Source organism: Parus major, chromosome 3, assembly GCF_001522545.3.
Source record: "Parus major isolate Abel chromosome 3, Parus_major1.1, whole genome shotgun sequence".
Lineage (NCBI taxonomy): Eukaryota > Metazoa > Chordata > Aves > Passeriformes > Paridae > Parus > Parus major.
The window spans coordinates 91359226-91375425 of record NC_031770.1 but is presented as its reverse complement, the minus strand read 5'-3'; the positions used below and the strand labels follow the sequence as shown (position 1 = coordinate 91375425).

General features: G+C 35.4%; 1 protein-coding gene across 2 annotated transcripts in view; it reads right to left on the bottom strand.

Annotated features, from left to right (window-relative positions):
- Positions 1-16200, bottom strand: part of CSMD1 (CUB and Sushi multiple domains 1) — a 1067087-nt gene that overhangs the window by 498873 nt on the left and 552014 nt on the right. For both annotated transcript variants that reach the window (XM_015621308.3, XM_015621309.3), the window contains exon 5: positions 5160-5367. In XM_015621308.3, the coding sequence (XP_015476794.1) occupies positions 5160-5367 (208 nt within the window). The remainder of the gene's footprint in view (positions 1-5159; positions 5368-16200) is intronic.

Below are 16200 nucleotides of genomic sequence, written 5' to 3'. Positions count from 1 at the left end.
TAAGTAATAGAATTCTATTTCAAAGGTGTGAAAATTCTGTTTTCAAAACTTTAGCTGTGTTCAGCTGAAGTCTGGATTTCTAAGATACTTAAGATACTTCTTAATACTCCCTTTAGATACAACCTTGATTTAATTTTAAGTACCATATAAATTAATCAGAGGTCTAAAGGACATGTTTGGAAGTATATTAAAAGTTACATTCAATGCTCAGAATTTTTTTATTGTTTTGTTTTTAATGTTCTAATAATTAAAAACACAGGAGCCCTTCAGACCCAAAAGGTCAACCATTTGGTGGACTTGGACATAGGCTCCATAGACAGCAGAGTCAGTCTTTCTGTTATGCTCCCACAAGTCCTGTTTGTGGCATTGCAAGCAATAGCTTACCAACTCAAAATAAACTTGCATCTAAAACTCATTATGTAATAGTAAAATAAAGAAATTATTCAAATTCAAAAAGTTTTTTTTCACCTACACTCTAACTGATATTTCCACTTATTTTACAGATTAAAAAATCTTTTCTATGTCCTTCACATTAATTTTGCACTGATGTTCCTCTTCTAAAGCCTGTTGACACTTTATTGATTCAAAGCAGAATTAAAAATGTGATCGCCTATATTCATTCAAGATGTAGAGCTACATAACTGCTCTCTAATTAAAAAAAAACAAAAAAAACCCACTCAAAACAAACCAAAAAAATCCCCAAACAAATGAACCTTGAATAGCTTTAGACCTTCTAACCATATCATGTACATAAAAGAAATATCTCACCTCTTTTATAAACTAAATGGATGTTTTATAAACATCCATTAGGATGGACCATATGAGTGATTTTAAAATAAGAAAATGTAAACACATTTCTTCTTCCTTAGAAATGCATTGGAAAATAAACCAATGATAAGTTATATAAAAAGGAAATTAACTGAACATCCTATAAAACAAGTTTAGAAACATGTGGTATATAATTAATATTAAAAAATCTTTTATGTAGGAGTAAGAGGTATAACCTATATTATTACTGTAGCATAAAATCTCTTACATACATATTTTATAGCTACATAAGATTATTTTCCTTCAGCATTTAGATTCCACTTGTTCTTGCATTTCCATTGCTTTACTTAAAGAAATATGTCTGTCTTTTTTTACTGCATTCATGCTGGAACTGCTTCTAACCTTGCTGATATGTTTGGAGAGGGTAATCCAGACATATTGCATCATACACTAAAAACACTAAAGAATAATCAGTCTGAAATTACTTTCTTAATTCTTCTCTCTTTCTAGCTTTTACAGTGCTCATGTATGTGTCTTTTTTTACTTATTCTACAGCAAGTATTCCTTTAAGGGAAAAAACAATCCTAATTACCAGACCGTGCTAATGGAATATGAGACTCCTAATACAGAATTAATGTCTAAAGCTGTTGACAAGATGCCAGATACAATAAAAGGGAGCAATTAAAAAAAAGTCACATTTTTAGATGATAACACCCCTAGACCATTAGTTTTAAGTATGGAACAACTTCCCATTTAGACACACAGCTGATTTTAGCATATTACAGAATGCACTACATTTAGCATGGCTCTAATGTCGCTATGGTAACTGTTCTGGCTTAAATATAGCTAAATGTGTAGCTTCATTCCAAATTTTCCAACAATCCTTTAAACATTTCTTACAAAACTCCCCACAGCTTCTCCAGACTTCAGTCAGTGATCCTGTACTAATCCTGCACTGGTATCACTGATGCCAGTACTGTTCATAGTATCTTCATCCATGACATAGAGAGCGGGATAAAGTGCAAGTTTGCTGATGACACCAAAATGTGTGGTATATTTTGACACACCTGAGGAATAGGATGCCATCCAGAGGTGTGGAGTACCCCCGTTCAAAATGGCAAGGATTTGGTTTTAGATAAGTAGTATTTAACTGAGAAGTGTAGCTTTAAGTCTAGGGAACAGTGGATTCCAGGCCTCTGCCTCTGGGGATGTGCCCTGTAAGCCTGGGAAAAGTTGCTCCACCCCCAAAATCCCTCATGGGGTTTCAGCCCGCCCAGGTTCTGCCTTTCTTGTGCTGCAATTCGTTGTATTCTGCATTAACCCCTCCTACTGTATCCATATTAGTTTGTGCCCCTGGGGTTTCTCCCTTGCAGTGACCAAAACCCAAAAGCCTGCCTTGGTTTGGGGTTCTCCAAATCTGGATTAAGCTGAGTTGGTTCCTGAGTTGGTGACACCCCAAAAAATGGGTTCCTGAGTTTAACAAAGCAGAGACCCATCTTGTTGATTTCCATGTCAATCGCTGGGGGCTGTAACCTCCCTTCTGTGCAGCAGAATGTAACACAGAGGTACCAGGACAAGCTTGAAAAGTGGACCCATGGAAAACTCACAAGGGTCAAAAAAGGAAGTGTAAAGTGCTGCACCTGGGTCAGGACAATGCCTCATATCAATCCAAGCTGGGGGATGAACAGATTGAGAGCAACCCTGCCAAGAAGACTTCAGGGTGCTGGTGGGTGACTGGACATGAGCTTGCATCGTGTGGCCCCAAAATCCAAATGTGTGCTGGGCTGCATCAAAAGCTCCATAGCCAGAAGGGAAATGAAGGGAATTTTGACCCTCTGCTTTCCTCTGCTCTGCTCTGGTGAGACCCCACCTAGAGTTCTACATTCAGCTCTGTGTCTCAGCACAGGAAAGACCTGTTCAACTGAGTACAGACGAGGGCCACAGAAATGATAAGGCTTGAACACCTCTCATATGAGAAAAGGCTGAGAGAATTGTGGCTGTTCAGTCTGGAAAGGGAAGGCTCTGTGGAGATTTCAGTTCAGCCTTTCAGTATTTAAAAGAGGTTTATAATAAAGAGAGGAACAGATTATTTTAGCAGAACCTTATTTGATAGGACAAGGAGTAATGACTTTAATGAGTAGATTTAGACTACATATAAAGAAGACATTTTTTGACAGTGAGGGTGGAGAAACACTGGAAACACTGGTTGCCCTGAGAGGTGGTGAGTGCCCATCCCCAGAAACATTCAAGGTCAGGACTGAGCAACCTATGATCCAGTTAAAGATGTCCTTGCTCATATTAGAGGGGTATTACTACATGATCTTTTAAGGTTGCTTCCAACCCAAATTATAATATTATCCAATATTTATTGTTGCTAATTTATTATGAACACACAAATAATACAGGTTTTAGTGATCAGTGCTAAAAAATGATCTCTAGCATACCACAGAAAGAAAAAAAAAGTTGATATTGAATTCTAGAAGAAATAAAATTCTTATTGTATCTCTGTTCCAATGTAAAGCTGATCAATATTGCATGAGATCAATGCAGAAAGTTTCCAATGCCTTCTGCTCATATTCTTCATCTATTACCAGAAATCAAAAGCACAGGTATGTTGTAAAGTGTCTAGTAGAGTCTCTAACACAAAATCAAATGGACATATTTTTATGTACTGTAGCAAAATTGTGTTAGTTCTTCCTCGTCAAGATTTCAGCTTCTGAGCCTTAGAAGTGCTAAGAAGAGGACTTTGTCATTGATGATTGTTGTGCATGTCTGTGCATGAGTGAGAGGCAAGGGGGTACTTAGACTGTGTACCTCAGACAGACATGAGCACTTAATTTGATATCAAGCTGCTTCACTGTCTGCCATGACACGACTTTTACTCATGTGGAAATGTTAGAGGGTAATCTTGTGATGATGATGCCTTTTCCTGGTCTTAAAAAGCTGAGAGTCAGACATGGATAAGGGGTAAAGGGTTTTTAGCTTGGTATTTAATAAGGATCCTTAAGGCGCATCATTTCACCAAGGTGGAATGTGCCGCAATGCACACACACAATATGCACACGTGTATACAATTTATAGACCTTACAAATTAGCATCTCTAACAAGGATGCCCCAATGGGAGGCCTGGATGAATGGTGTGCTATTCCCCCATGTGAGGAATTCCCCCCTGGATGGGTCAAATCTCTACAGGATATGTTCTAGAGAGGACTTTCGTTTCCCAAAATAGCACAGGGCCCTCCAGGCTCCTACAGTGAAGCCTTTAGGATGTTTGGTCTCCTGGCCTCACAGAATACTAGGGCTATGCTAAGTTATCAGACTTAAGGAATTACAAATTCACATACTAAGAATAGTGAGGATACATAAAAGTTATATAAGGTATATATAAGGTATATAAAAGAAAAGGCAAAAAAATCATCTTGGCATCAGTTACATAGATCTACGTGTCTTCAAACCAAAGGTTTTTACATAGGTGCCAAGTATAGTTACCCCACATTTTTATTGATAGATTTTATTGATAGATATTCAAAAGATCAAATGCTTGCTAGAACCTCACAATAATTAATATATTGCACTGTCTAGCCTGTTATGACATTAAAATAACAGTGGGATTGCTTCCTATCTCTAGAAAGGCATTCTGAAGATAATAACTATCAGTTATCTGTGAGAAGGTCTACATTTTTCTAGGCTAAATTTTATAGCGATGGAGCATATGTCAAGCACAGGACATTCTCAGAGATGGAAAGGATGAAAAACCTGCATATGTAGGCTGCAAAGAAATCATAATACAAACTGTTCCACAACTTAATCCATTCCCACAGGCAGAACTACCATCTTTTACTTAGGGCAGAGAATGTAGATTAAGTATTACAATTACTAATCCCTACTATTACTAAGCAAACAGTTTTAATATCAGCTAACATCAGATAGTAATGCTTGCATACATGTGTACTTGTAGTAAGACTGAATCACTGCCTATTTAGAATGTCATGTATTAGCTGTCTATATTTTCCTTTCTTACTCAGGCTGACTTTTGCTCACTACTTTCATTGCTGAAATACAATACCATAAGTCTTTCAAGACAACATCAGAAAATGTTCTTATACCAAGTTCAAATATGTAACATTAATTAAATGCTCACTGATAAGATACATTACAAATATAATTCTGGTAGATGGAGGAAAATAAGAGGAAGGACAAAGATGTGGAAAGAAACAGAAGCAAACTGGATTTTTTCCCATTCTGGAGGGTAAAAAGGACCAAAAAAACACAGAAAAAAATGGTTATTACTAACAGGTAGAAAATATCTTAAATATCCTCTGATATCTTTTCAGATAGGCTCCAAAAAAAGAAAAACAGGAAATGAGATCTTTGCAAGATCTCTGACTTACCATATTGATGGTGCTTCTGTTCCACTGATCTCTAGGAAGTCATATCCTTCCTCTAACTGGAAGTCAGTAAAGACCAAAGCAATGGTGTCTCCTGGTTCAGCCAATATGGTCCAGGTGCAATCAGCATTATTCTCATACTCAGAAGGGAAGTGTGGACTTGAAATAGTTCCACTTGTCCCACGTAGTGTCCCTCCACAAGCTCCTTCAGCTGATGAACAGAGTATCAATTACTAATGAGGCTTCACTTCAAACAAGTGAGTCACCATCCTTGTTTCTGCCATAGCAAATCCAGCTCTTCTCTACCCACTGAGGACCCTTAAGTATATGCACACACAGAAACAAAATATTATCCAGGCAAATGGAATGGAATATTATCTGGCCTTTAAGCAGCAGAGGTTTTTTGTTTGGGCTTTCTGGCTTTTTTTCCTTGTTGGTGTCACTGCAGGACCAGTTATGCAGGAATGAAGGTCAGCAGGGACACCTATTATGAGCTGATTTGGAGAACCTGGCTCTGCATACGTGTGCACAGAAGAAGCCTAAAAAAGAACTGGGCACAAAATCACATAAAAACATTTAGACTCTTTGTGATAAAAATCTAAAAATACTGAATAATTATTTTCTTTCACTTATAACAAAAAAAAAAAAAAACCTGAAAAAAAATTCATATCGGTTTAAATGCTGTCCTAAACTAGGAGGCATTAATAACATCATAGTAGCCTTTCTGGGTTTTTTTCCTTTGTTCTGAATCAGAATGTTTACAGATGACAAATTCAGAAGGTTTTGTTGACAGATGGACCTTCCAAGGTTCATGCATCATCAGTTAATAATATATATTTTTAATGATAATTAACAACTTTTTAAAATTAAAGACATAGGAATTTTCTCCTAAATCTTGGATATTATTTAATATTTTGCCAAAGGATTTAGCAAATATCTTGTATTTTCCTTGGTCAGTAAGATTTCATTGAAAGCTTTAAAAACTTTCTGACTACCAGCAGTATTTGATATTAAAACATATAATTAAAAACCCACAAGAAAATATGTCATCCATACAATTCATTGACATAAAAAATTAAAAATTCATCAGGTGGCTTTGATAATGTGACTATGAAAGCCAAAGCAATAGTAATTAAAAATGTTTCTGCATAGAAGGATCAGAAGACAAGCATTTTATTTTTATCTGTTTTATCATCTTTACTTACTCCTACTATCATTAGGTATTATTTGCATACTGTAAGTGCATATTGAGATTAACAAACACATAGGTTGGCAAGATGCATAACACAAGGAACTTATAGTCTAATTAGAATAATAACTGAATAGCTAATTAAGACAACAGAAAGGGGTAGGAGTAGAGCTGCTTTTCTCAATCATAATTGAAAGCCTGTCAATGAAAATGTGTTTTAAAGGAGAATTTGAAGGAAAAAGGATTTATAAATCAAAGGAAGAAGAATACTGGGTCTGGACATTAAAAAAAGGAGACTATTAAAAGGGGCTAAATAGCCAATAAGTGACTGAAATAAAAGGAAAATTTGCAAGTGAGGCAGAAACAGAATAGTTTCTTTAATGCTTAAGTAATGTATAGAGCATTAATTTGACTAAAAAGAAGAGAGAAAGCTGCTGAATGATTCAAACAGGTACCTATCTTTATGTTTCTACATGCAAAATAAATTTTGACATAAACAAATGTGACATAACCTTGGCTACCAAAGCCTTATTGATTTAATTTCTTGGCACAGAAATTTTTCAGAGAAGATCATGTCTTCTCAATAAATTTCATATCTTACTTTCTAGATCCTGATATTTATGTGTTTTTTCTTTTTGAAAATGAAGGAATAGAGCTAGAATAGATTGACTTTCTTAAAAGATTTCTTTTTGTTGGTGAAATCAGGCCACTTCTGTGATTTCTTCCTCAATTTCTGGCTTTTTATACCATGCATATTGAAATGACCATTGTGCCTCTGAGGAATGAAAGGGGGAAAGGAAGTGAAAATTAAAGAATCATGGATAAAGCTGAGAATCCAGTAGAATTTCCTGGTGCATAATACATTCAAAGATTAAAATAATTTGAAAACTACTGTAAATCTATAATAAATCAGAAAGGAGAATTAAGTTTTGTTACTGAATGATATATAAAATGACTCTTTTTTCCTAATGTTTTTGTGTGTGTGTGTGTGTGTGTGTGTGTGTGTGTTTTGTTGGTTTTTTTTTTGTTGTTGTTGTAGTTTTTCTTTTTTCATTTTTTTTAAATAACTTTCTAGCACTTAATTACAGATCATCATCCAATGCAGAAAAGAAAAACAAGTTAACTTCTTGTACCTACACTTTCAAGTTTCAGTTTTGAACACATAACAGTTCCACCTGTATTCTTGAAAGCCAGCAAGCAGACTTTTCCCATGCAGGGTAACCAGCAAGATGAGCAAAATCCTAAGTCAGCCATTTCTCTTTGGTATTAGCTGCTGCTGTTAAATTTTGTTATGACAGCATCCTCAATTATATCATCTCCCACTGTGTTTATACTGACATTAAGTAACATGCTAGTGGTAAATACTATACTCCTCACTGTTCCTGCTACACAGCTCTTGAATAATCTTTGGGCTCTAAAGCTCAGAATTTTACAGCTGAAATGTAGTTTATTATTACTGGCAAGCACATGCAAAAAATCTAAATTTATACACTGTGCATTACCAGTGAGAGCCAAAGGAACTCAGACTACTACAGCTATCTGCCCAAAGGGATGCATAGCCCTTTAATCTATTCACAACACCATTCTGAAGAGATTTGCAAGAAGTCAAGCTAACACAGAATTGGAAAGAGAACATTAGTCAGCTAGGTAAGACCACAGAAAGCAGCCTGAACCAGAGAATATTTTCTCTCTGACATATGTGGATATGCTCTGGGAATTTCCTTCATCACAAGTGGCACACAGGCTAAGGCAACCAGACTGTTAAATAGTAAAGCATAATGCATTGCTTAAGTGAGTGCAGGCAAGCAGGATGTGGCTGCACTGCTCAGAGGGTAGGACAGAAACTGTCTGGTCTTACACAGCTGGTCCCAGAGTGAGTTGGCCTTCTTGGACTGATCATCATTTTTAGCCATGGCATTCTTTATGTCATGGTTTTGAGAAAGATAGTTTGAGATAGTGCTCAGGAATCTTAGTGCATCACTATGCTCGCAGTAATTTGATAGCAGATAGTGCCTGAGGCTTCATGAATTCAAACTCTACACGATTTACAAACTGCATTTTAAAATCTGCAAGTAATTAATTCCAAACACTTATGGTTATTTTCAAATTGTAAGCAACTGCACAAAGTGCTGTTTGTATCAGCATAAATGACTACTTGAAGTATAAAGCTACAAACATTTGGATCTCTCAGTAGTCAGGAATTAAGTGCTCTGAATTTAGAGAAAATGCATCTCATATAAAGTACACATACAAAAACATATGGCTGGCACCACTTGACAAAAAACATGTATACTGTATAGATGTGTAGCTTAGATAAAACAGATAAACATATCCATCAAGTTTATGCATGCAAAAAATTAAAAGTACCACTATGGAAGTCAGTGAAAAACCTTTCATTTTACTTCAAGCTAGAAAGAGTAATTTCACCAAAAATAATAATCTGACAATTTTAGTAAGCTGTGTTTTGCATAAATGAATCTTGCTACAAGTGAGATGCAAGCCTTGATGAGCAGATAGTCAAGGATGAAGTAAGAGCAAAACAAGTATCTTAGAAAACTTCATTTGAATTGGTTTAGGTATCTTTTGAACACTCAATCATTTTTACAGGACTTATCTCTCCTCACCACTTAAATTCTTTCCAGAGTGCAATGTTCTGCATTCTATGTGGCTTTTTTTTAATATACCACATAATAAAATGTTTAGGCAAAAAAAAAAATAAATTATTGCATTATAAAAACAAAACAAAGTAAAAACCCCTAATACTAACCTAACCATCAAAAATTTACTTAGAATATTTCAGAATTAATTTAGAATTTGAATTCACATATTTGAATTGGCTTTTCCACTTGAAGTTTATATTTAAAGTTCTGCGTGTGATAAATCACATTACTACACTACTCTTGGAACATAAGTAATAAAAACATTTTATGTGGTGATTTAAAGTACAAAATTCACAGTAATAAAGTTTTTTCTTATGTAATTAGTAGTCATTTCCTTATCTATCACTAGCAATTGCATAGGTGCAATTAAAAACGAGTGATATTTTATGAATCGTCATCAAATTGCATATTGTCAATTTGAGTCACATTTTATAAGTCTTATCAATTAAAGAAAATTGCAGCTTTAGAGGGTTCTAAATGAACCATAGGCCTAAATTATTTAGCAAGCTTTATTAAAAGCTCCTCTGAACAGTTATTTCTTTATCGAGGCTGGAGAGCACATCCATGTAGAAAGATCTGGGGCCTTGGGCTGCTGGCAAGTTGAACGTGAGCCAGCAGTGTCCTGGCAGCCAGGAGGGACAAGCCTGTCCTGGGGCCATCAGGCCCAGCATGGCCAGCCAGGCAAGGGGGACTGTCCCTTTATAGCTCTGGAATGTCCCCACCTCAGGTACAGTGTGCAGTTCTGGATGTCTCAATATATGAAGGACATCAAATGATCAGTGTGTGCAGAGGAGATCTTGAGGGCAACACTCAGGAGATGTGGCTGAGGTCGCTTGGCTTGCTCAGCCTGGAGTACGAGGAGTTTGGTAACAGCTTTTCCAAAACAGGACTTCAAAATTATAATTTTAAAATGTCTTACTGACAACAACATAAAAACAAGCCTCAGTATACCAATGAAAAGTTTAAAAATAAATTTTAGCATGTCATTGGCAACTGTCAAGCTGCTAAACTGCAGCTTCAGAATGACCAAACACATCACAAAGTGTTACAATGGTGTAGCATTATGCATTCATCTGATAGCTCATTCATCTAATTTAATTCCAACAGGCAGACAGCTATTTAACCATCAAAATATACAGCTCTACTTCCTTATCTTCTTTACTATTTTAGGTTTTTACAGGCTTATTTTGAATAGGTTAAAGCAAATACTCCTGCTTCTTTTCTGTGTTGTAAAAAATAGAAACTTGCTAGAACTTGCTTGGGTTTTATTCTACCATCACTTGAATCCAGATGTATTGAATCTCACCTAAGTGCTCTAATCAGTTTGCCTCCCTTTCTCAATTTTTTCTCTAGCTGTTGAGCAACTTCACATAAATTAAATACTCATTAGAACATTCATCTAAGATTAATTTTATTTCTATCTACATGGTTGTAAGAGGGCACTTCAAAATAATTTGGATTGCTCTCTAAGTAGAATTTTGGGCTGGGGGGGGTTGGTTAAAATTTCAGAAATTGTTGTGGTTTAGCAAAACAGAATCTATTTTGCATATATTAAATAATGATGTTCCTCACATTAAACTAATAGTATTTACAAAATAATAACACACAAATTGTTGCAATTTGTTTGGGTACCTATGGACAACCATTCCAGCTGCAGCACTATGAAAATTTTAGCTTTGAGATTCCAGTGAGCTTGATCCAAGTAGACCCCAGTGGGTCATTCCACATTTACAGGCCCTGACAATACTGGACTCAGATGGGTAATCTTGCCCTGGTTGTTTTTATTTTGTAAATATTTTTTTATATTTATTTACTTTTATTTATTCTATCATATTGGTTTGTTATGTTATACTTGATATGTTACATTATAAAGTCCTATTTCATCTCCATCTACTCTAGACAGGATATCTGATCTATTATTCAAAGAAGTTTCATATTTCAAATAATACAGAAATAGGGATGGACTAATTATTTGCTACCCTGGAAGAAAACTTAAGCAAACTTAAAATCAAAACCCAACTCTAATACATTTTTTAATGCAAAAACATGGTTTTAAGAGAAGAGAGTTAAATGAAGATGTCCACAAATTAATCAGCAGTAATCTCATACTCTCTCTCACAAAAAAATAAAATATCAGTCTTCAGGATATTGTAAATATTATTGCATTTTTCAGTTAAGTATCCTAAACTGTTTTCTAGTGATATGATTATTCTTCACTTCAGAATGTTTTTGAAGCTAATAATGATCCCTTAAAAGAGCAGCCTACAACAAATTAAATCCTAATTTTGAAGCAAAAAAAGAAAAGGCTGAATTCTTTGAAACCAAATTAATGATCATTGAAAATTTCACTTTTTTTTTTTTTTTTTTTACTAATTAGGAAATTTAATCCAATTATTCCCAGAACTCTATGAGCATTTATCAAATCCTTCATTTTTTTATGACTGTGTCTGGTTTGTTTTTCATTTTTAATAAAAAAACTTTCTCTGATCTTAACTTTGCTCATGGTCAGGCTAAAGTTTTTCTTTTTCCATTCTTTGACTTTACTGCATCATTCTGGACACCTGTTATGTTTTCATTGTGCTGATCATCCCATTTTTTAACTTGTTCCAAACTTCCAGGCCTCCTATTTCACAGATCAAGCTTTGAACTGGCATCTTTTCATTTTTTATCAGGTTCCCTCCATAGGTACTGACACATGCTGGAACCATAGGATCTAAACATAGATATACATGTGTGTAAATATATGTATATGCATAAACACACAAACACACACATACAGATATATAAAACTACTTGGATCTGTGTCCTTAAATCTCTCAGGTGTGACCTATTAGTCCTTCACTACCATGTAAGAAATTACACAGTATCTGCTTTCCTATCTGCTTTTCCTGAAACACTTCTCTGAGTTGTTATTTGATGAGTTACAATGAGGGCTTTTTCCAAATTTCATCTCAGTGTAAATACTGCACCAAATCAGATTATTCTGGAAAATTGCTCAGACAGGAATGCACTAAGTCACTCTAAAAATTAGAGACTATAGGGTGGATATAGGGAAAATATTCTCACTTTATCATGTACTGTAACATGAGTAAGCAAAATTATGGGATTTTTTTTTTTATTTTCCTTTTTAAATTTTAATTGTAAACGTGAATAAATATGGGATCAGGACATCCTTTTCTCCTCAAACTTATAAAACAGTATCTGTCTAAACATCAGAGGTTGAGAAGAAATTATAGCAGAATTGCTTACTACCTCAGAATGTATGGATAACAACAAAACCATCATTTTCTCTTTGCTATTTTTTTTTTTCAAAAACTTCAGCTCAGCATCTCTCTATTCAGTTTATTTTACTCTAAGTGAATCACAGACTCTTTTTTCTTTCATCCTTTTTTAAGGAATACCTTTTTTGATTCTATATATATATAAATAGACGTGTGTGTGTGTGTGTGTGTGTGTGTGTGTATGTATGTAAAAATATGTATTTTAACTACAATATTTCTCCAACAATAGTTCTTAAATCTGAAACCTGATTAATTATTACTTGTTCCTTTTGGACTTTTCTGACATAAGATCTTCTTTACTTTATTTTCTTTATTTTCCCTCCAATAGATGGATGTGTTTTTAATGATAATATATTACATATTCCTCCCTTCACAGCTATTTTTATTGTTATATAAAGCTTACCATTGTAATATCACTAATCCAATTTGTATTCCTAATGTTAGCTTCATAAAAATCTTGACTCATGCAACTATAATCAACTAGGGATTCTCAAAATTACTGAGAATTGAGAACCTAATTATACAAAGTTCATTTAGAAGTAGTCACATATCATAAATCAGCTATTAGTGGAACTACAGAAGAGAATGAAATTAACTTTCAAAATGTTTCAGAATTGTACTGCACAGTATTTCAACCTCAAGACAAAGAAAGCAAATGTTTTGGATGACACTATTATGGCAGCTGAGAGTGAGACAACAAAGAACTTTTTAATTCACCAGGAAAAAATTATTAACAGAATATAGGTTGGCCATTGATTCTCTATGAATATTTTTGTAAGTATACAAAAGTCTAATTTGTAAGTATATTTGAAATATATAATTTTATTTTTTTTTCAGAAACTCATGGTAAACTTCTCAGCTTTCTTTTAATAGTTGAAAATTCCATCATTGCTCTTATTTACCTTGTGGAAAAATGACTAGGTTTTAATAATTATCTCATCCTTCAGGATTTACCTTTGAAATTTTCTCTGGGGATTGTTTCCTATTTGGGGGATCCAGGTATTTTATTGAAAGAAAACAGGAAAAAAAAAATATCTTGACAGTAAAATTCTCTAAACTTTCAAAAAATGACATTAACTCATTTGATTTCTGTTCATTCAAAGCCATTATTGAATTTCCAGCACAGTCCAGCTCCATCACTCTCACCATGGCTGTAGTTTAAAAGGGGAACTTCTGAAACTGAGCAGCAGCCAGAGAAAGAAAATGGAAAATACAAGAGTCAACGCTGTCTACATCTTCCAGGAGAATTAGTCATCCACTAGGAATTCTTCTAGCAAAACTAGCAGTTATACTGTTAGACAACGCTTAAATTATGGGACACCAGCTTCTTAATGTTTCTGGAGTTATTATGCAACAAAATTGCAGAAAGTAGTATTTTTTCGGCATCAGCAAAAGTAGGGAAATGTACCACAGAGAACAAGGCTGTTATGATATTTTAGTATATAAGCCTCAGAGCTTTATTTAACTCTGTTATATTATCTTGAATGTGTGTCATGAAATTAGTTTATGATGACAAGAAAGAAGAATACCATCTGGAAACAGAGCTGTAACAAAAGATGCTTTCATGGAAAAGATCAAGGTTCTTAGAGAAACAATCGGGGAACATGTCTTGCTTGAAGTTATAGTGAATGGAAAGGACTGCCTCATGGCATGTGTTCCAGACTGATAAAATGAAATAAAACAAGGAATGCCTAAAATATCTCATCAAATCCAAATTCCACATGAATTCTAAAAATTCACTGAGGCAATGCCTCGGCTCATGTAACTGTTAAATAACTTAAATAACTTAAATAACTGTTAAGTAACTGTTAACTGTTAAATAACCTTTCTTTTATTATCCTCATTTCTTGTCAGAATGTACACAGAATTGTTTGGATTTCATGTGAGGTCTGCAGGAGGTTTAGGAAAACACCTGATTTTTTTTATTAAAAGGTTAAATTCATGAGTTACAAATCGTGGACAGAATTTCAGTCTTGTGAAAGATATTTGTATGCAGGCAAACACAGCCAGAACAGGCAGTATCTGGAGAAATACAAGAAATATTTAGTAGACACTGATGATACCATGAATTTATGTATATTTTTCTGACACCTGTTTGCTACCCCTTAGTAAAATGACAAAAAAAGCCAAAACCAAACATTTAAAATCAGACACTGAATGGTTAGAAAATTTTTGTTTCTTTCTGTTTTGAAGCACTAGTAGAAGAATTATCTGTTGAGTACTGAATGAAATCAAATACAAAAAACAGACCTAGCCAAAATATTTCTTAAGTTTTTTGATTATCAACCCTTGCATTTTTTTTGGAGCACAGAAAAGTATAAAATATTTCTTTGCAGTGAGGAATTACGATACAAGAGCCCTTATTCACAAGTAACCATTACTGGATGAAACAACTTCCTTTTGTTGCTCACCCACATGGGCACCAATAATGCTGCCAAGAGAGTGGTAGGAGTAGCAGAAAAGGGTACCCACAGGGCATGAGAAAAGGCTGAAGAGCATAGGAGGCCAGAGAAGTTCTCAGTCCAAGGGGAAAAGTTCAGGTAGGAGTATCAGATTCCAGCACTTTATTAAGGAGCTGGTGCTTTGGCCTCTTTGACCACAGAGTCTCCTTCAAGGAATGAGGACAGGAGGGGAGATATAGGATTTGCCTGGCTGAACAGGGCAAGAGTTCTGCTGACCTAGTGAAGAGAGCTCTAAACTAAGTTTGTCATGGACAAATGCCAAAACCTAAAGGCAAATGGGAGAACAGGCCCAGGGAAGAAGACATGGGGACAAGGCAGTGAATGTTTCTCTCCCTCTCACAAAGCAACATGAAGCCATTTGATGTGTCTGTATGAAAAAAACATGCTCCACAGGACAAACTGGGCAAACTGAAAGTGCACATATATGGTCACAGAACTGTGGTGAGAGAGTTCACTTGAATGGAGGGCTCCAATGGATAGACACAGACTCTATCTATGATTTTCTAATGCAGGAAAAAAAGAAGGCTGCACCTTACACAAAGTAGGATCTTGAATTAACAGAGCTCTCTCTACTGCACTATAGGCAATGAGCTCTTAAGCTCCTGTGGGCTAGAATGAGAAGGGAAAGTCAAGAGGGAGGTCATTGTTGAGTATCTGCTATAGGTTATCTGATTGAGCAGTGATCAAAACTGTTAAAGTACCAGAAGTTTCCCAGACACAAGGTCTGGTTATCATCAGAGACTTCAACTACCCCAGCATCTCTGGGGATGGCAGCATAGCAGAGGGCAAGCAATGCACTAGATATCTGATTTCACTTTTTTTTAATGCACGTACAGGACAGACCAACCTGATGTAGGAGCAAAGAACATATTTAAGAGCAGCTGTAGTCACAGTTACCATTAGCTGAATATCTTGAGGGAAGTGAGAAAGGCAATTTATAAAATCAACACCTTGGACTTCAGCAGAGTAGATTTCAACTTATTTATGAAGTGATAAGCAGGATGTCATGGGATGATGTTTTGAAGGGTAGAACTGCCATTCAGACAGACTCTTATGGCAGGATTTAACAGGCTGGGAAAATAACAGAAATCTCATGAAATTCCAAAACAGAATTGCAATATACCTGGAAAAGTCCTATACCTGGAACAGTATCATTCCATGTAGAAAGGAATTATTTGCTAGGTGGCAGCTCTGACAAAAGGACCTGAAATCCTGGTGAAACACAAGCTGAGTGTATGGTGCACCTCTGCAGGTGTTTGAAGCTTACCTCGTATGGATTGCATGAGCAAGAGCACAGCCAGCAGCTAAAGAGAGTTCATCTGCTTGGCACTTAGGAGGCCCCATCTAGAATGCTTTGTCCAACCCAGGGTCCTTCAGCACAAAAGAGACACTGACAGTGACAGACTAGAACAAGCCCAGAGAATGGCCACAAAAATTTCAGGATGGTGAAGA